Source organism: Carassius gibelio, chromosome A8, assembly GCF_023724105.1.
Source record: "Carassius gibelio isolate Cgi1373 ecotype wild population from Czech Republic chromosome A8, carGib1.2-hapl.c, whole genome shotgun sequence".
NCBI lineage: Eukaryota > Metazoa > Chordata > Actinopteri > Cypriniformes > Cyprinidae > Carassius > Carassius gibelio.
The window spans coordinates 26,785,142-26,806,892 of NC_068378.1; the positions used below are offsets into that span (position 1 = coordinate 26,785,142).

At 36.8% G+C, this 21,751-nt stretch overlaps 2 protein-coding genes across 3 annotated transcripts; both read left to right on the plus strand.

The window, feature by feature from the left end:
• Positions 1-3,458: 3,458 nt before the first annotated feature.
• Positions 3,459-9,381, plus strand: LOC128019077 (phospholipid phosphatase 1). The gene is made up of 6 exons (XM_052605070.1): positions 3,459-3,813; positions 5,121-5,272; positions 5,375-5,646; positions 5,800-5,857; positions 6,597-6,773; positions 6,852-9,381. Exons 1-6 carry the CDS (start codon positions 3,702-3,704, stop codon positions 6,969-6,971), a joined length of 891 nt encoding a protein of 296 aa, XP_052461030.1. The 5' UTR covers positions 3,459-3,701; the 3' UTR covers positions 6,972-9,381.
• A 117-nt stretch (positions 9,382-9,498) lies between these two features.
• LOC128019073 (E3 ubiquitin-protein ligase RNF165) lies at positions 9,499-20,638 on the plus strand. 2 transcript variants are annotated; one of them, XM_052605045.1, is made up of 8 exons: positions 9,499-9,770; positions 13,851-14,160; positions 15,395-15,526; positions 15,609-15,732; positions 15,861-15,965; positions 16,049-16,144; positions 16,563-16,666; positions 16,754-20,638. In XM_052605045.1, the coding sequence occupies exons 1-8, from the start codon at positions 9,710-9,712 to the stop codon at positions 16,869-16,871; spliced, it is 1,050 nt and encodes a 349-aa protein (XP_052461005.1). In that variant the 5' UTR covers positions 9,499-9,709; the 3' UTR covers positions 16,872-20,638. The 2 variants fall into 2 exon arrangements, with proteins under 2 accessions (XP_052461005.1, XP_052461004.1); XM_052605044.1 differs by having other exon boundaries at positions 9,502-9,770; positions 15,392-15,526.
• Positions 20,639-21,751: the final 1,113 nt, after the last annotated feature.

Genomic DNA, 21,751 nt, shown 5'->3' on the forward strand with positions numbered 1-21,751 from the left:
TTTTAATTTAAATTAACAACAGAGAGAAAGTGAGAAACTGCATGTGTGAATAATGTCTGTGTAGTGTCTCTTCAATAATCAAGCTGCAAGTTTAGTTAAATCAAAAACAGATACATTGTTGCTTTTTAGTTTTTCAGTATGCTATCCAAGCTATTTTATTAATGAATGTTGCATTGATCACGAAGTTTCTGTGGTCATGATTGTCTGTGTGTTGCGTGTGCAACCTAGCCAGTGAATTGGCCCTTTCCACTGTAGTCAGTCACATCCCTAATTGTTTGGAAAGTATGCAAGATTCTAAGTTATTTCACAAATAATTTATATGTTGCAGAAATCAGTAAAGCCAACTCCGACTATAGTTTTTCATGAAGCTTCAAACCCCCTCCATGCAAAAAGAGCCAGCATCAATATGGAGGGTTTCAACATTGTGAGCGCAGAAATGGATGTGATGGAGGCAATATTTCATATTCAGTGTGGAATACCCCAAGCACATCACTCACATGATGAATTTTGTTGAGCAATACCTGTTTAAACTCTCCAGAAGCCACAAAAAAAAAAAAAAACTGTAGGTTTGTAAATATGAAGCGATTGATGTTATTCTGAAATGCTGATCTGAATTTGAATCTGTAATTACAATTCTTTATGAGTGATATTAATATGAATTTGTAGTTTTGAGGTACTTGATATTATTCTAACCCTGATGGGAAATTGTATTAATCTGTACATTTTCATTATTTATCAGTGATATATATTGGACTTTTATAATGGACTTATTTTGTAGTATGTAGATGTAGGTGAAACTCTATTTTCTTTATTTATGAGATGTTTTAAATGGTTGGTGTTTTAATGTTGATTTGTACATTTAAAGCCTTGAATATTTGAAATTACAGTAGCATTCTTTCAGTAATAGTAATTATTTTTGTTAATATAAATAAATGCACTTTGGGTGTGCTTTTTTCAGTATTCATGGGTGACTTTTTTATGTGAATTACATTTTTACATTTTAGGGTCTTGATGTTTGTCAGTTATATTAAATATTTAATCTGGAAAGGACAAAAGAAATAAGGTTCCATACAGAACTATAGCCTATGTTGAAAGTGTTCTATATAGAACCTTTTAGGGGTTCCAAATACGTAGCGCCTGATAGAACATTTTAAGGTTCTATATAGAACCTTTTCTTCTAAGAGTGTAAGTTTATGCATATCATAATCTTTGCAAACCTCCTCTGCAGCCATACAATTATACAAAGCTTATGCTGTATGCCTTTAACATCAATCATGACAATGTTTTGCAAATACATACAGTTTGAAGTGTCTTGTGGAATTATCTTTCACATTTATTATAGTAATGTAGTCTAAGATATCTTGTAACATTAGAATGATTATTTCCAGCTGTTTGTTTTACAGTTTAACATGTGATGATAAAATGTATATGAAATGTATTTCTAACTGCGTATCCAACTGGGCCTGGTATTGCTACAAGTGTGATTGCATCATATAATAATTGCTGCTGTTTTACAGCTCTGCGTGTTTGATCTCGTTTCCTTTAAGATGGCTTTGATGTGTCTGTGAAAGGCGGAGCTACAGAAGATGTTCATCTTGGTTCAAGCTCTGTCTCGTGGCCTGTTTCACGTGTGGCATCCATCTGTCATGCGCAGTTATCCAGCGAGTTTAAACTGTGTTCTCATTTAAAGCACTTGAACAAAGCATCTCACAATCAGCTGGGACAAATCATCTTCCACTAGCATATCAACAATCATCTGCACAAATATCATAATATCAAATCATGAGAACAGATCTGACAGTTATTCAAAGACAAGTATGAAATATGAACTTCTATTGATAAATAAATAACTTTTTGTGTTAGAACTGAAGAGCTGCTTTACGCAGAAATTCAGTTTGTTTCATACATTTTTAATCTCTAACTAGAACGAAACACAAATTACATTTCAATCCAACCCGTCAATCACTTACAAGAACAAAACTGACCAACATATAAATCTCTATGCTCAATCTAGATCAAAGCTGACCGACATTTATACCATTTAATCGAACAAAACCAAATTATATTTGAATCTTTTAATCAAACAAAACGGACCGGTAATTAAATCTCTTTAAAAAAACAACAACCGATATTGAAATCTTTTAATCGAACAAAACCAAATTAATATTTAATGTAATACTAGAACAAAACAATCAATATTTAAGTATCTTAATTTAACAGACCTGGCTGATATTGAAATCTCTTTGAAAAACATGACCGATATTGAAATCTCTTTAAAAAAACGAACGATATTGAAATCTCTTAATCAAACAAAGCCAAATTAATTTTCAGTATGTAATACTAGAACAAAACAACCAATGTTTAAATCTCTTTACCAAACAAAACTGACTGATGTTTAAGTCTCTTAATCAAACAAAACCAAATTATATTTTAATCTCTTACTACAAAGAAACCCAATGAAATTTCAATCACTTACAAGAAAAAAGACCAAAATTCAATCTTTAATATTTAAATCTATTACTATATCAAAATGACAGATATTTAAATTCCTTAATCGGACAAAACTGACCAAAATTTAAATTTATAGCTAGAACAAAATTACCTATATTTAAAACTCTTAATAAAACAAAAACTGACTTATATTTAAATCTCTTACTAGAACAAAACTGACCAACTTTTATACCTTTTAATCGAACAAAACCAAATTATATTTAAATCTCTTAATCGAAACAAAACTGACCTATTACATCTCTTAAACAAAACAAACCGATATTTAAATCTCTTAAACAAAACTGACAGACATTTAAGTATTTTTATAGAACAAAACCGGCTGATATTTCAGTCTGAAACTAGAAAAAAAAAACAAAAAAAAAACTGACTGATATTTAAGTATTTTCATCGAACAAAACTGGCCGATATTTCAAACTAGAACAAAACAACCAATATTTAAATTGCTAATTAAACAAAATAGACCGATATTTACATTTATTTATCGAATAAAACCAAATGAAATTTAAATTTATTAAATGAACAAAACAACCAATATTTAAATCTCTTAATCAAACAAAATTGAGTGATATTTAAGTCTCTATTTTTTCTACAACTATATTTAAATCTCTTAATTAAAACACCACCGACCATTATTTAAATCTATTATTGGGATAAAAGGACCAATATTTAAATCTCTTAATCAGACCAAACCAACCGATATTTCAATCTTGTAATAGAAAAAAATCGAATGAAATTTAAATCTATAAATCATTTAACTACTGTTATTTTCCCGTTTATTATGCTGCTTTAAAATAATCTGCCTTGTGTAAATGGCTATAAATAAATATGACTTGTGTATTTAGTATTTTAAACTGTATTTTGAATGTTATGAAATAGAAATGAGAATGCTCTTTTTGAGGCATCAGTGACTAGCGAGGAAGAGGAAACGGTGGGCGGAGCCTGTTGATGATTGACAGACGGAGGGATTGACCTCACCATCATGCTTTACATGCAGTAACCGGAGATCTAACGGTGACGAACGTCGGACCATCGCCTTAAAACTCACACGATTCGCGTTCGTCCATAACGAAGATAACAGAAAGGTGTCTGGAGAAGCAGCCGGGTGTTTCTTCGCTCGATGACCAGATTATCGGCAGTTTAACTAATGCGTTCTACTTAATAAGCCGCGTTGTTTTATCATATGTTAATAAATGCTCAACTGTAAGTTGTCCAAAGACTCCAGAAGTGTGTTTTCGGAACTGAGAATGTTCGAGACTCAAGGAATCTTCGGGGTTTGTGTGGATGTGAGCTGTTTGCTGCTCGGTAAGACTAAATTCACATTCACAGTCTGGCCTCTGTGCAGCTGGTGGTTTGGTTGATTAAATCTGCGTTATTATTGTTACTGCTTGAGATTCTTATGGATCTGAATATCACAATGTAGCGCGCAACGATGAAACATTCATATCCGTTACAGACGCACATCCATACTCAACACTGCACATTTCATTATTGCTCAGGAAAACAAAAGTACGAGCTTGTATCGAGATAAAGTTATTTAGTTTCTCTTAAGAGGTGAGATAAAAGTAAGTAATTTTTCACAGATAAGTTGTGTTTACACATTCAGAACAAAAGCGTTCTGAGAACGTTTTGCATACAATTATGAAAACGTCATTTTTGAATGTTCTCAGAAAAGTTTTCACTTGGAAAAAAAAATTGGTTATGCGAACGTTAGAAAGAACATTAAGGGAACGTTTCATTTTATAATTTGTGGAAACATTATGAGAACATGAAAGTTCTTTCAATGTTATGAAAAACAAAATAATTGTTCAACGAGTGAAGTATAGCTAAATTATATTTTGCAGGCGTTAAGGGTTTCTACATAAAATGTATTAATTCACCATTCCAGAAATGAAGGCCTTAAAAGGTAAAATTCATAAAGTCATGGCATTGAAATTTTGCATGCACTGCAAATAAATAAATAAATAAAATAACACAAAACATTTAAAAACAATAGATAGCCTATGTTGAAGACTTCTTATATTGTTTTCTTCACACAATCATAAATGTTCAAAGTACTTATAGTAAGCCTACTATACATGAAACATATTCCAGATGCTCAAGCTCTCTGTAAGCTCTATATTATGTGCATTATAGAAAAATGCGTGTAATGTTTTTAGTATGAGGACGTTCTTCAGCGGAGAGACTGTGATTGCTAATTGATTTAAAGGTCACAGTAAGGAATTCTCTGGAATAATGCGATGTATATGAAAGCCAGAATATCGCTATTGTTGAACAGTTGATTTAATTAAATAGTGATTTGATTATTTACCATCAGCAGAATGTGCACATCTCCAACAACATACTGCACACAACTAACAAAACGTACACATCACCATCTGTTCCTAAAGCGCTGAAACACTACCCTCAGGTCTTCAACAACTGACCAAAAGACATTAAGTAATATCATCAGTTTAACCGCATTGACACTATCAGATGAGAACAAAACTTTAAAGATTCATTTGTTCTCTTTTGAGACCGATCAGAGCAGAAAACACTTCTTATAAACCCCATGTCAGTGATATAAACAGGCTTGTGAATCTTCATTTGTGTGGTTTCTGTCTTTGTCGCAGCTGGACTTCCATTTGCGATACTGAATATTCAGCACACGCCGTTCAAAAGAGGCTTTTTTTGCAGCGATGACTCCATCAGGTACCCCTTTAAAGAAGATACCATATCCTACCAGTTACTGATGGGGATAATGATTCCATTCGCGCTGTTGACAGTAAGTGTTCGCTTGCTTTCTTAACCAGTACTCTTCTCTAGAGCTTGGTTTCCTGTTTGAGTTGGTCAAAATGTCATGCATTTTGTTTTCTCTTCACCACAGATAATCTTTGGAGAGTGTTTTTCGATATATCTGCGGTCCAGAGCTTCTTTCAGTTATGAGTATATTGCATGTGTGTACAAGGCCGTAGGATCATTCGTGTTTGGAGCGGCGTTGAGTCAGTCTCTGACTGATATCGCCAAATACACCATCGGCCGTCTGCGACCGCACTTTCTGACCGTGTGTAAACCAGACTGGAGCCTCATTGACTGTAAATCGGGTTATATTGAGAACTTCACATGCACAGGAGATCCAGTCATCATCAATGAAGGCCGGTGAGAGTGCAAAACAATGCAACGCATGCGTTCCTAAACACAGATGACCTCGAGTCATGCACTAACACTTTTGCATTGAATCTGCAAATGCATTGTTTGATTTAGAAAAGAACACGTATTTGCTAATTATGACAGACAATCTTTTTCTGCCAGACTTTCCTTTTATTCTGGTCACTCATCATTCTCCATGTACTGTATGCTGTTCCTCGCGGTAAGTGTTTTTATGAGTATGTTTCATGTGTTTCATTCAATTTAAGGTGATATACTACAGGCAAAATCATTGTTTTTTTATGCACTAATGTCACAAACTTAAGAAATAAATCTAGCTAAAAGTCCATTGTAATGAAACCAACAACTAACATGTCTTATTTCAAGCAAGTAAGACAAAAGAAAACATCCAAAACACACATTTAAGTCTTTATTTTATTGCACTTTATCAATTTATGTCTTTAGATTTCAATACTTAAGGATTACAAACACCAAATTTTACAGTTTTATTCCTTTCTGTATTCTAAAGGGTTGTTTATATTTCACTCACACTGATTTATACAACATTTTATCTCATGAAAACGTGAAAATGTGTTTGTTTTCGATCTGGTGACAGTATTTTCTAAATTAATAAGGTGATAAATGGAGAAATCGAAAAACCTTTCACTCTAATATGACGATAAAATCAAACTATTATTTTAAACTGGACTATTTATCCAATTTTCAGTGCTGGTAATGAATTCAAAATGATGCATATTTAATTAGATGATGCCTCATTTGAATATTAATGAACTGGAGAGGAATAGTGATAGCTATTATTTAATATTTTTACCCTATTCGCCTGTAGTGTCTTGCCTTCATCATATGCATTTAGATAAACCTTATCAATGCTCAGTACATTCAAAACGCACTATGTACAGACTGTACATAGATTTTCTATGCTAATATGTTTTTCTTTACAGCTGTATATTCACTCTAGAATGAGAGCAAGTTGGGCTCGACTGGTTCGTCCGACTCTGCAGTTCTCTTTCATCGCCGTGTCTCTTTACGTGGGTCTGTCGCGCGTCTCTGATTATAAACACCACTGGAGTGATGTTCTCACTGGATTCGTTCAGGGAGCCGCTGTGGCACTGTTTACTGTAAGTGAGGCTCTTTAATATATGCGTTGCATGCTGTAACCAACACACTTCTCTTTCTTTCTTTCTCTCTCAACGCAGGTGTTCTTTGTATCGGATCTGATCAGCGCCAAACGCACGTCAGATAAAGACGATGAGATCTCACACACGAGTCAGCAGGAGACGTCAGATCCGCCGAACCACTACGGCAGCACAGACTAACACAGAACGCACTGGATTTGGAAGGAATCGTTGTGGATTTTTCATTTTTACAGTAACATGCAATCCTTTCCACAACTGATTCACTTCAATTTTATAATATTACTGCGCAAAAGATCATTTTTCATAATGCACAGCAGTAGAGAAGATTAAAATGTCATCATGATAAATACAGCGGCAGTGCAACAATATTCACACTGCAGTGGCTGCATATACATTACATTTATATTTAGTCGTTTAGCGGATGCTTTATCCAAAGCAACTTACAAATGAGGACAATAGAAGCAATCAAAATAAATAAGAGCAATGATATACTAGTGCTATAACAAGTCTCAGTTAGCGTAATGGAGTCATGTTATAAATAAAAAGAAAACTAAAAAATAAAAGGATAGAATAGGTAAATAATAGATCGAGTTAGTGTTAGAGGCCTTTTTTACTTTTATTAATTGTATAATAAATAAGACCGATATAATGCAAAAAGATTAGAGAAGCCATTTTTAAGAAAACAAGGTGTTGAATAAATAGGAGGATTAGAATAGAGAGTGCTGAAGTTAGAGGGTCAAAAACAGGTGGAAGAGATGTGTTTTTTGTTGATTCTTCAAACATTAATGCCTTGAATTTAATGCGAGCAGTTATTGGTAGCCAGTGCAAATTGATAAACAGAGGTGTGACATGTATTCTTTTCAGCTCATTAAAACTGAATCTTGCTGCCGCGTTTTTAATTAATTGTAAAGGTTTGATAGAACTGGCTGGAAGACCTGCCACGAGAGCATTGCAATAGTCCATCCTGGACACAACAAGAGCTTGAACAAGGAGTTGTGCAGCATGTTCCGAAAGAAAGGGCCTGATCTTCTTGATGTTGAACAAAGCAAATCTGCAGGATCGGACAGTTTTAGCAATGTGGTCTGAGAAAGTCAGCTGATCATCAATCATAACTCCAAGGCTTCTAGCTGTTTTTGAAGGAGTTATGGTTGATGTGCCTAACTTGATGGTGAAATTGTGATGAAACGATGGGTTTGCTGGAATCACAAGCAGTTCTGTCTTGGCAAGGTTGAGTTGAAGGTGATGGTCAATCATCCAGGAAGAAATGTCTGTTAGACAAGCTGAGATGCGAATAGCTACCGTCGGATCATCAGGATGGAATGAGAGGTAGAGTTGAGTGTCATCAGCATAGCAGTGGTATGAAAAGCCATGTTTCTGAATGACAGAACCTAATGATGCCATGTAGACAGAGAAGAGAAGTGGTCCAAGAACTGAGCCCTGAGGCACCCCATAGTTAGATGTTGCGACTTGGACACATCACCACTCCAAGGTACTTTGAAGGACCTATTTGATCGGTAAGACTCAAACCACTGGAGTGCGGTTCTTGAGATGTCCTTTGTCAGTAGGGTTGACAGGAACAAGTTAAGTATTGAAGATTTGGATCCCGCTCTTGTCAGTCTTAGGGCTTCAGATTCTCAGTTGAATGTCCACTTCTGAAGCCAGATTGGTTGCTGTCAAGGAGGTTGTTCTGTGTGAGAAAGGCAGAGACTTGGTTGAAGTTATATTAGTTATTGCTCTGAATGTGGCAGTGTAAAAAAAATTGTCTTTCCTTACAGACCTTGTAGTGTTATTTATACAACTAAATGTTCCTACTCTGTGTTTATTAGATTCTGAGCAACCTTTAACTTCTATGGGACCCTTTCCATTACATTATAGTATAAAGAGGTTCTTTAGATTATTAAAAGTTTTTCACAGTAAGAAAAGATGGTCCACTGACAAAATAATGGTTCTTCTATGGCATTGCTGTGAAAACACCCTCCTGTAAGTTTTATTTTTAAGAGCGTATGCAACCCTAGCCATCAAGCAATCCAACATTTCTATATGATAATATTAATGCAGTAACCAAGTACACGTCTTATTTCAGCTAGGTTGTTTTTAAATGTTAAAGAAGACTATATCAACCAATGTATCGTACACTTGACTGTAAACCCTTTATTTCTATGGTTTACAGTTGCTTTCTTTTGTGTGTTTGTCAAATTGTCATAATAAAAAGGAAAGTAGTTGTGGACCGAAATATGAACATCCAAAGTTTTTCAATTGCATTGAATTCAACTCATTTTGTGTTTATTTTAATAATTTGTATTTTTATTGTTTTTAATGCAAATGTTTTTTTTTAAATGAAAATAGAATTCATAGTGTTACTTTTTTTTTCATTTTTATTATTTTTAATGCAAATGGTAAGACCTCAAGCTGTAAATGTCCAAGCACTTGAATCATTTTTGTTTATGTTTTTAATAGCTTTAAATGCAACTTTTTTATATGTTTTTTTTATGTGCTGTTTTATTTTTAATTCACTGGCAGCTGTGCTAGTGTGAACCAATGAAACATGGTACTGTAAAATGTTTTTGCAATTAAAGCTCTGCCAGACCAACTGTGGTGTAGTTATTGATATATAACTAATCATAATCATTTTGTTCACTTTGGCGACTCTAGTGGTCAGAATATGTCTGCTGGTTTCAAGCATTGTCAGTTTGATTCATTCGGTTCGCTCGGACGGATCGTTCGAATCGAACCTAGGTCCTCCCTCACAGGTACACATGCTTTACGACTCGGTTCGATCGAATCATGAAGAAGAATCGATTCAATGGAGCGCCGCTGTTCTTTGTCCTCGCGGTGACTGACTGCATATGATCCCGCTGAATGTACATTATTTATTCCTCCGTTTACAATCTGTATTCATCAAGCAGAAGATTTGAAGGATGGTGTTAGTTCATGTCGGATATCTGGTTCTTCCTGTCTTTGGCTCTGTGAGAAATAGAGGTATTTATATCGTATTATTACACGATCAGATCACATCTTAAGGGCCTTTGCGTGTTTAATGCATGATCGATAAACCACACGACTGATCTATATGCTGCTGTAGGTCCTTACTTAGGAGATATTAAACAAAAACATGCTATTTAGATTTTTTAAGCGAATCGGTGAGGTTTGACTCGGATCTGATGTTAGTCTGTTTGCTAGCCATTCGAAGGACGCTTTCTGCGTCAGATTTCATTTTCAAATCAATAATTTTCTTATATAATGTACATTTGGATTATTTGATAGATTTTCGATTCGTTTAATCGTGTATTTGATCGCTGAATGTGATTTTAAAGGTTTGTGAAGTTTGGTTTTACCTTTAGAAAGCTAAATATGCTAATTCAGGCCTGAGCTTAACGGACAGCAAATAAAACAAAAATACATAGCTTCAGTTATTAACTACAGTCTTTTAATGCTCTTGTAGTACATTTACGAATAAAATAAGTGTTTTGGGTAGGTTTGTGTCAGCCTCAGAATCTGCAGTTCATCAAACAAAAGCTAATGTGTTATTTTTGAAACTCCGCTTAATCATCCACACCTGCGTGTTGTTCGTCTAATGAGGAAACTAGTTTTAAGTTGAGCTGCTAACTTTACCTCCATCACTGATTCCATGAAGCTTTTTTGATTTCTGTTTCTGATCTCCTGTCTCATAGTTTGATTTCATGTGCTTTATTTCTGTTCTTATCTCCTGTCTCATAGTCTATGGAGGCTGAATCTACATTCTGCATTATCAGATCATTGTGTTTTAATGATCATCTGTGTTCTGATCCCTCCTCATTTCCTATTTCCATCAGAAGACGACAAACATCTCAGATCTGCTCCCTTCCTGAGAACAAACACACACTAAAACCAGAGCTAACACATTTAGAGCTGTCTGTATGTCAAGTGCTGTAGTTTAACACACATCAGTAGCTCTAGAAGAGTGACTTATGTATGTCCCATCCAGCTTTTGTAGTCAACATGAATGTAAATTCCTGTAAAATGGATGCATTTTGTGCTCGGATGATTCCAAAAAAGCTTTAGCTGTCACCTACATAACGTGTGCTTCATTCATTGCCCTTCTGATTTTACACGATCATTCACAATCATGTTTTGAGCAAAAGCAAAAAAATAAAAAATAAAAAATACACACCCAAGGAAGCAACTCGCCAACTAACTAACGATTGGCTACAATTGCATTGAATCCAAATTGCGTCCAAAATGCCATCCATTTGGCAGGGATGTTGATTTCCTGCACTGCTACTGAGATCCTCTATTAGAGCAATGCAAATGTCTATTGTTTGGTTGTGGTTTCTTTACCTTTTGTTCTGGTAATAGACGTCAATGCATGAATCACATTATTCATATTATTTTAATTCTACATTGAATAGACTCCAATGTAATCTTTCTGTAGTAAAGATGTACCCTGCTGTACTGTAACGTGCTGTAGCCGATGCATCTGCTCATTGGATGTTGCTTTTGTTCTGTTAACCCTGTACTGAGCATGGTGGGCCTTGCTATCGGTCAATGTTGTTTTATTTGTTGCATGAACTTATTATTATGACACAAATCCACATATACTAATATTTTTCAATAAAGAATATAGTATTTTTCCTAACCTCCAGTGTGCTTCTTGCTGATTTCCATTTATTGTCTCCCCCACCACCCACCTCCCTCTGCTGTGACCGGATTTCCTCGCTTTTTTCATCATGAGATCTCAATGAGTTGATCTGTGGTCATTTACGCTCATCACTGAGGCACTTAAAGGTGCAGGGTGCGTTCAAGATAACCGTAGACGTCCATAATTTGAATGAGATTCTACTAGATCCATTGCCAATCATGGTTTTAACGCTGCACCTTTAAGTCTTCTCAAAGTAAATGATCCGGATGCAATGTAAACGTGGCCTTTCTCTGTGGTGTGTCCAGATATATCCACACATTTCATCTCTGTGATTGAATCTTTTCTCACTAACGAGCAATAGCCACGTCCCATTTCTCTGTGATGATGACACATTATACATGATTTCATCTGGTGATTTAGGTTTTAAGTGTTTTCGATTCCTTCATTCTAGAGTGGAGAGATGGATAATTCTGCTTTTGTGTGTCTCATTTTCTCCCCATTTCTATTGACATAACTTTGATATTTCCTTCTCATAATGAATAATATAAACCCATAAAATGGTGCATTGATTCATTTCCTCATTTATTTGTCATATTGTGAGTAGCCAGCCGATAACTCCATCACAACTGGACAAACTCGGTCTCAAAATCTTATGTTATTAATCCAGTGAAATATAAGTAGCGCTTCTGAAATAAGGACATTTGATTCTATGTAGCCTGTTTAATTTAAAAGTAGTCTTATGCAATAGAAATTACATTCATTCCAGAAATGTCAGGACTTTTTATGGAGTGTAATTGTTGCTCTATACATTAATGTTCACATGTCAGCTTTACATGTCTTGCCCCGGCCCCAGCAAAAGCCTTGGGTTCCTGTGATGTCTGACGCTTCTGATGTCATTTTGCTTCTATGAAGGCTTAGAGTTGAAGAGATAATAATCCCACTTGGATAAGTCACAATAACATGTTCCCAAGGATCAAGAGTCAGTCCTAGAAAAACATTCCTATCAGCCAATCATATTTCAGAATTATACGCTTTGACAGTATTCTTAACCCTTAAGTCATTTCAGGAGTGGGCGACGGATGAGGTTTGGAATATGATTGTTGTTCTAGAACCAACAGAGGATGTTGATTCAGGAAGATATCCTACTTCACGTCCGTTGAGATGTCATTGACTTTGAGATTGTGTTTTGCCAGCACATGGATATTGCTTTGGAAAATAGTTCCCACAGACGTATCCAAAATCCTGTCATTAGAAAACGCAAATCCCTTTCTTGATAAGGTGTGACAGGCTAACAGCTCACAAAAAATGAAATAAAACAGCATCTTTGGTATAAACCCAGACCTTTACTACTCATTTGGCTGAGAATCTAAAGCCGCTGTGGATTCCTTCAGCTATCCAGGAATGCATCACGCAGTCTGCTTTCAGTAGTCGCTAAATTAATGTAGAGCGTTCACATCTGCTGTGCCGAGGTGAGGAGACACTTCTGCTGATATATGCATGATTATTTCCCCAACAGCTAATTGCATTGGACGACTCACTCACAAAGTAGCCTGACAAGAAAAGTTGGTGATGGTTCTGATCATTAGAAACATGTCATGTTATCCATCAGGATGTTCTACCATCTCTACGTTTAGGTCTATATTTGTTTAAGCGCTTCGTAACATTACCAATGTAATCTTTGTTTTTAGGTTTGTGCTTTATTGATTTGGGAACCAGTTGGAAACCAAGTACCGTATTCTGCAATGAACTGACCACCTAAAAAGTTCAGTGTCCTGTTGCATAAACATTTAAGATTAGTTTTACAAGATGTTTCTCCAATATCTTTTTTGATCATCTGATGACCGAAAATGGACTAAAACTATACTAAATCTAGACTTGTCAAATTTGAACCCGAAATGTAAAACTGGCCAGACTAAATGCTAGTTGGTTGTTAAGACTAGTTAAATATTTATGCAACTGTCCACATGATTCAAAGCCAGTTGATGTATGCCTTGCCAACTAGACTTGCGCATCATTCCATTGGAAATATGACTGTTTAAGATTAAAAAATAGGGGAATTGTATTGTAGAGAGACGAAGTGTTTGGATAGAAGTATAAGAAAAACAAACTAAATTGGACAAAACTGAACCACAAAATGTGAGAGACTTGAGCTAGTTGCAAGTCTGAGATAATTTACCTGTTCATACTGTCTGTCCTATATATCCAATTGTAAATTTGGTTCTCAATCCTAAACACTAAACTGCTAAAATAGCCTCCCAAACCAAAATATTAACGCGAACACGGTGTTCAAGCACAACTCGCTCACCTTCACCCTTTATTTGCCATCCCACCCCACTGCTGATTGATTGATTTCTTCTGGAAGTTCAGGAGAGGAGGAAGGCCAGCCTCCAGCTGCGGTTTAATCCCATTCATAATTCACTTTGATGTCATTGTTGTTGCAGGATCTCATTTTAACAGGCATCAGCACAGTCATGCTACCTCTTGCCGGCATTTCCACGTAGGGCCCCAGGCCCAGATCCCTGTTGATTTCCCAATGCCCCATCCAGGACAATCTCAGACAGGAATGAGCCATCATCTCGGCCCTGCGCACCAGCCAGCCGCGGCGTTACATCCACCCATCAACCACATACCAGCTCCACCGTTCCAGGACATCCCACCCCCGCCCTTCCTACCTCAGGCTTTACACCAGCAATACCTCATCCAGCAGCAGATCCTGGAGGCCCAGCACAGGAGGATACTTCCACAGCCCAGGTATGACGCTGTGTTAAACTCATAATCAATCATATTTCAAGAGGGAGCGTAGAGGGAGAATAACAGAAAAAGAGGTGGAGATGGGGAGGTGGAGGGATGCAGGAAAAATTGTTGTTCATAAAGATGAAGATTTACAGAACTTAATGTTTAGGTTCCTTACAAATGTACGTTATTATGGCAAGATATGACATATTATGGCAAGATATGAGAATTTGGGTTATTTGGCTTTTCATAATGTTTTTAATAAACATTATTTGAGTGTTCATTTTCTTGCACTCTTCAAAGAATGTGAGTTTGTTTTCGTCCTCTTCAGTAGCACTTACATAGACTCAATTTTACAGTTTTATTCCTATCCTGTGTTTCCAGATCTGAGGCTTTCCCACAGAATTGGCTCATTTCAAATGGTTGCTTCTGGTTATTTATGTCCACTGGTTTAAATGACACAAATAACGTGATATTTAGCCCCTGGAATGCAAATTTTACCAAGGGAACCCTACCAAGAACATGTATTTTACCCCTCCGGAATGCCATTGGAATGGTTTCGAGTAGCATTTGGGTGGGGTTTTTTCTTGTGAAAACCTGGCAACCCTGCTCCCATCTAGATACTATTTAAATATATTATTTAAACTGAACTGAGATGGATGATGGCATCACTGAATCCAAAGATGAACTGCCTTTAACCGTCATCCTAATTAATGTTGTTCAGTTGCTTTGACACAATTTGGTTTGTATAAAGCGCTATATAAATAAAGGTGATTTGACTTGAACTGACTCTATTGACTCAGTTGTCATTCACCTTATTTATTTCAATCTGAAATTTGAGCAACTTTAACCTTGACTGTTTTATGATTGATTTCATGAAAATCCAAAATCCCCTCTTTAAAAATTTGACCTCTAATGTGTCAACAAAAAAAATCAAACAAGCCTTTTGAGCCAGACTTTATCAAATGTTCAGACTTCTGTTCTGGAAACGTTTGCAAATTCATGCATTTTTAAAGATAAAACTTGCAATTCAAAAAATATTTGCAATTCTTAAGGAATTCAATCAACTGGGGAAATACGGTGATACTGTTAGTTACATTTTTAACCCTATTCACCTGTAGTGTCTTGCTTAACTCATCTTCCATGTCTTATTGAGACATCTCGTAATCCAGTAATCAATATTTGTTTTTTCCGATATATTTTATAATCAGGTTTATCCAGCTGACTCAGGCTCTAACCATTTTCCTAGCAGGCATGCTCCAGACCGAACCCTTCCCCATCCGCAGACATTGCGGCCGCCATATGAATATCCACCATCCATCCACATTTCCCCCCCACCGCCTGTGCCCCAGCAGCCACGCTACCTTGCTGAAGGAACAGACTGGTACGTCTGTATTCAGTGACTTCATAAACTAGTACTCAGTTTGGCTTTGATTAGCTGATGCCATTCCTCTTTGTCCATCCAGGGATCTGAGTGTGGATCCAGGCCTGCCTCAGTACCACGTCTCTCCCCTCACTCAACATTATCAGCATTACCTGACCTCTCCACGACTGCATCACTTCCCCAGGAACACCACCTCGGCACAAGTGGTCAGTATGAGCCTTTCGAACGCACTGCAATTATAGATCCTTACTTCAAAGTAACTGACCAGTGCTTGCCTTCCATTGGTTGCCACTTATCTCTTTATGTGCTTCTTCATTGGTGCTGTCTTGCACAGGTTGTCCATGAGATCCGAAACTACCCTTATCCTCAGTTACATCTGCTGGCTCTCCAAAGCCTCAGTCCGTCTCGCCATGCATCTGCTGTGCGGGAAAGTTACGAGGTACCATCACACTAGTTGTTCTTGATCAAACATCTTCTTAATCAGTCATTTAATGTGATGTGTTAACGTGGTTTTGAATCCAGGAGCTCCTGCAGTTGGAGGACAGACTGGGAAATGTTAACAGAGGGGCTCTGCCAACCACCATCGAGAGGTTTACCTTTCCTTATAAGTATAAAAAGGTAAAACCACAACGATGTACGATGACATTTTAAAGTTCCTGTCAAGACTGTTATGTGTCATCTTTGAATAATTATATTCCTTATCCTCCTGTTTTGCTGGGGTTAATTACTTAAACTACTTCTTGGTATTTTGTAAGCTTTTCCTCAATGATCATGAATTTTCTCTTTGGTCGTGAGTTTGCATGCAAAGATTCACTCATAGTTGTGATTTGGAAAGGCTGTGCCAATTTTGGCTACACTGATGTGTTGGAGTCAAACTGAGCCTCAATGGGTTTCCATGCATTTCACCAAAATTCAAGAGTGCTGGAGAATAAGTGGACCTTTTATTAGTTCATTGTTTATTTATGTAGTGTACAGGGTTTTTTTTGGATTGAAAAGCATGTGCTGAAAGGCTAATAACTGATTGTGTGATTCGTAGAGAAGACCTCTTGAGCTAAAGATTGGCATGGATGAAGAGGAGCTCGACACGGATGAGAAATGCACAATATGCCTCTCGATGCTTGAAGACGGAGAGGACGTCAGGTAGTTTGAGGCTCTACTCAAAACATGTTCACTAGTGAAAATGGTGCCGGTTTTCAGTCAACAAATGTTTTGATTTTCTCTCTCCAGGAGATTACCCTGCATGCACCTCTTCCATCAAGCTTGTGTTGACCAGTGGCTGGCAACCAATAAGAAGTGTCCCATCTGCAGGGTAGACATTGAGACGCAGTTGTCCCCCGAAAGCTGATGTCTCGTGTAGCATTAGCTAAAAGTCCTGTCATCTTTCTTAGTCCCCTTGTGGGCACTTTGCCAAATGTGTGTCATCTCCATCACCTCTCACCTCTAACCTTTGCCTTCTGAGCCAACTGACGATGTAGAATGGGGAAGACGGATAGCCCTGAAGACAGAGTCCAGCACATGGAGAAGAACAAGTCTTTCGATGAAGCTGATTTCAGTCAAAGTGCTGTGAATGTGTGTGTGTTTGGGACGTGAACGCTGTTCGTAACGTCTCAGAATGATCTCGGATGAAGACCGACCAAATGTTCTCAGTGTTCAGTAGGTCACAGATGAAGCATTACAGCATGAACACAACAAAGTCCAACATATTCCATGTGGTTGGTCATGAACAATTCATTTGTGAAAAAATTAATTGGCGAATGAGAAGCGCGCAAGAGCAGTACAATGACCCTGTGTTTAAAAAAGCTCCGTCGTCGTGTCTGTAATCATCGGAGGTGATGCTTGACATTCTTGAGCTGTTTGAAATGTGTCCGCGTTTTGTGCTCGTGACGCCTCCAATGCTTAGAAACGTATCCACCAAATGCATGTTGAAACGAGAGGTTGTTCTGACGAGAGGTCAACATGCATGAGGACGTTTCCTGCGTGATACTCTACTAATCCTGAAGACACTGTGTTCTTGATGCGTCTCCGAAGTCACCACGAGTGAAATATGTACCTTAATGCCTGTAGCACAAGCACACGTTGAATAGTAACGCCATAACTCCGTGTTTCCATTCTCTCTGTGACTCGTGGTCTCGCTTGGTCGTAAAGCAGCATCTGTCATAATGTGCATGAAACATGTTTGCTGCCATTTCTAGAGGACATGACAAGGGAGTAAAGCCATTTGTTTTATAAAAACCAAACATAAGTTTTCTAAGCTCTTCTTCGTGATCATGATTTCTTCTTTTTCCTACTGTTGCCAACCTGTGTGCAGGGCTGGTTCAAGCTTCTTCACATAAGTAGCTGCAATGCTGGAAAAAATGAACAAACTAGTTATTTATTGTCGTCTTAATGTAGTAAGTGGTTATTTTTGTAAATGCACTCAGTTCTAATGGGGTCGTGTGATTGTTTCTCTTTCCCTGCTTTTGCATTTGCACTCAGTTTCCTTGCATATCGTGCACTTCATCCAGAAAACTAAAAAACAAGGGAACAGACTTTTTAACAGCACAGTTTCTTTGCGTAATGATAGTTGTTGCCGCACTGACCACTTTCAATGTAAGTGACTGTTTATCCGTAGCATTTGAGATGTCTCTGTAGTACATTTGATTAATTAACCTGCTTGGCTTTGCTTTCGCACCTTTTCCAGAATTCAAGTGTTCAGCTTCTTGGAAGCGTTTCCTTGTTTTCAATCACTGTTTTGTAGCATTTAGTGAGCGTACGGAAGCATGTTTCCACCACTGAATAAAAAATAAAAAGCTTGTGACTTTCTGTCTCATAATTGCGACTTTATTTCGCGTAATTCTTACTTTATTAATTGTGAGATATAAACTCCAAATTGCGAGTTGTGAAGTCCAATTTTAAAGGGGGGGGGGGGGGGGATGGATATATTCTCAGAATTGTAAGTTTGAAAAAATAGCATTGCGAGATAAAAATTCAACATTGGGAGAAAAAAGTCAGAATTGCAAGATGTAAACTTGAAATTGCAAGAAGAAAAGTTGCGAAAAACTCTCAGTTGCGAAGCCTAAATGTCAGTATATCTAAATGTAACCTCCAACTGAGAGATGTAAACTCTCAGTTGCGAGAATGTCAGAATTGCAAGATGTAAACTCATAATTGCGAAATGTAAACTCTCTATTGTGAGAAAAATGTTCAATTGCGAGATGCAACCTCTCATTTATGAGAAGTAAACTCTCAATTGCGAGGAAAAAATGTCAGAATTGCGAAATGTAAACTCTAAAAATTGCAAGAAAAAAGTCCAAATTGCGAGATGTAACCTAAATTGTGAGACAGAAATCAGAATTTCACATTTGAGAGATAAAATAGAATTGCGAGATGTAAACTTAAAATTATGAGATGAAATTAAATCGCAAGATTTAAATTCGCAATTATGAGATGTAAACTTGCGAGACAAATTCAGTGGTGGAAATGGGCATAGTGAGCGTCTGCTGTGTGGAGCGTGATATTTTCTCATCGTCCGTCTGCGTTTTATAGTTTACACATGATATTGTTCGTAGAAATGCCTTAAGTATTTAACAATCATAATTTATGACAAACTTTACCTACTATGGGTGCGCATTTAAGTTCTGAACTAGTATCGCAATGTTATAGATTGGTTTATTTATTTGCGTCAGCGTAACGTGTGTATAAATACCTCATTGTGCTATACTTTTAATGGGAGTGCTTTGCATGTGGTTGTACTTTAGGGGGCATAAGTGTCAAAACAAACTCAAATTCCCCCGAAGGCGTGCTAGTATTTAGTGCTGTCGTTTTTTTGGTTACATTCCATTAATGCAATTACAAAAAGTCGTTCAGCTGTGAGCTTGTAGACAAACTGTTCAATGGACTGGAATTGTTTTGCATGTCTCTTGTTTTTGCACTCTTGGCTTTGCTGCCCTCCTGCGAACATTGTCCACTCGTCTCGTCGCTCTGAAAAGAGCCAGCGATTCCAGGCCGTGAATCTGTTTTCAGTGTTTTCAGTAGTGAGGGGTGAGTTCAGCGCTTACTGTGATTGATTATAGCTGCCTGTCTTGTGCCCATCTTCAATTACAGCCAGCCATTGTTTGCTGTATTTTTATCGGGATTTAAAGTGATGCTTCCTTTTGCCATGAGTAGCAGATTTCCTTTCCCTTTCTTTTTGTATCGGTACTTCATAAAAGGGGCTTTAAATGTCTGAAAGCAGGTCATGTTGTGGTACATTCTAGCGTAGCTGGCGTATGTTTTTCATATTTCACTTTTTAGCGCGTCAGGTTATTTAGCTTCAATCCCCTAAATAATAATCTGCCAATACAGTGTTGTGTTCCACAGTAGACAACACTAATATCAACCGATAAGGCAGATTATCTCTTATTTCTGGTAAATTAAGTGTTTTCCTGCCATGCAAAACGATCTGTACTAATACTTGTTATCTTCTACACACATAGATATTGTTATGCCGAAATAGACAAAAAACAAACAAAACAATGGCTTTATATTGTATGATTTGTGTTTCTAGCCTGTGTAGCCTTAAAGTCTCTTGATTTGATCCATCTCTCCAGCAGATTTTGGACATAAGCAATAGTAGTATCATGTTTCGCTAACAGACTGAACCGTAGATCCTAAAGCACAAGCTCTGTAATGCATGTCTTTCTCAGGTTTTAATATGCGTATGAGAATGGATACATATGTTCAAATATTTTACCATAAATATTTCTGATGTTTTTCTGCTGCTGACATAAAAAGAAAAAAAATAGTTGAATAACCTGCCAGTGAAAGGGAAGTGGCTCTTTGTATAAGACACTGCTGTGTGCTGTTACTGCGCAATGTTTTCTGACATGAATATTTTATAGCTCAAGTAGAACAATATGTATTGACAATATTTAAGCAATATAGCTTGGTGATTATAATGTATGATAACTAGATACGTGTATATTGCGTAAAAAAAAAAAAAGATTCACTTTTGGTGGATTTTGTACTGTATTTATTACTAATGATGATGCAAAAAGTTGCATAGCTTAACCCAAATTTTCTTTCTTTTTTAATTTCTCGTCTTGTATATGACCCTTTTTGTATGTGTTTTTTTCAAATAAAATGTTGAAAATGCCTCAGAATGTTTTTCATTGTCATTCCATGCACAGTTTCATGTCAACTACAGACTCTAATAGTCGCTCATAATCAGACTTGTTTATGCTGTGGTCAAAAGCCATTAAATCAGGAACTGAAATGTGATTGTGTAAGGACCTGTGCCAATACTTGTGGTCTTGGCCGCTTGAGAATGTGTGCACACAACGCGTGCAAGAGGTTAAGCTTGAGGTCAAAGGTGAGTGCCCCACACTAAAGTCACACAGTCTCTTATACTGCTTTTGAGTGACATTGTATTGAATCCCATGATTGATCAAGTCTAGGAACTCATGTGACCCGTGATCAAGAGTTTGAGGAAAGCATTCCAGTGCTTGATAGCTGAACTACTGTATATGACATAATACACAGTGTAATGAATATTAAAAGACCACGACAGCTCAAGAATAACTGGTGTAGAGTATTGAGGCTCAAAGAAAATAAAAAGAAACGACTCACATTTCACACATATTGCACCACAATAATTCAAATTCAACAATATTATAATCTATTGAAGCCAGCACTTTCTTCATTCAGGAAAGTTAAAATAAGAGGAAATTAAGAGATGTTTCAAAACAAACTGGTTTCTTCATAAGAAACCACACAAAACTCCTACCAAACTCAAAGTGATAGAAAACGTTGACGAACACAGAAAACGTGAACGAGAAGAAAATAATAACCATCTTTTTTGACTGAAAGAAAGAAAAACAGACAGTATTGAGAAAGGAGTTTTGTGAAAGGGGTTTGTGAGTTGAATAAAAAGCTAATGTTAACAACCAAAATTAAACATTTGTGTTATTAAATTATTGGCTAATTAACTTTCAACCTCAGAGAACCTTCAAAACACTACAATCATAACACTTTATATTCAATTCCCAGGGAACCCACATACTGGTAAAAATAAAATAATAATTTCTATAGCCTGAATGCACTGTACATTGCTTTGGATTAAAGCATCTGCTAAATGCATGAATGTAAATGTATAAGTGGTTTGACAAAAAAAGTTTGTGAAACCCTGATCTACATTATGAAGATGTCTTCCAAAGCACCGATTACATTTCTGATGATTTCAAACAAGCTCAAGGAAATTGGGTTTCA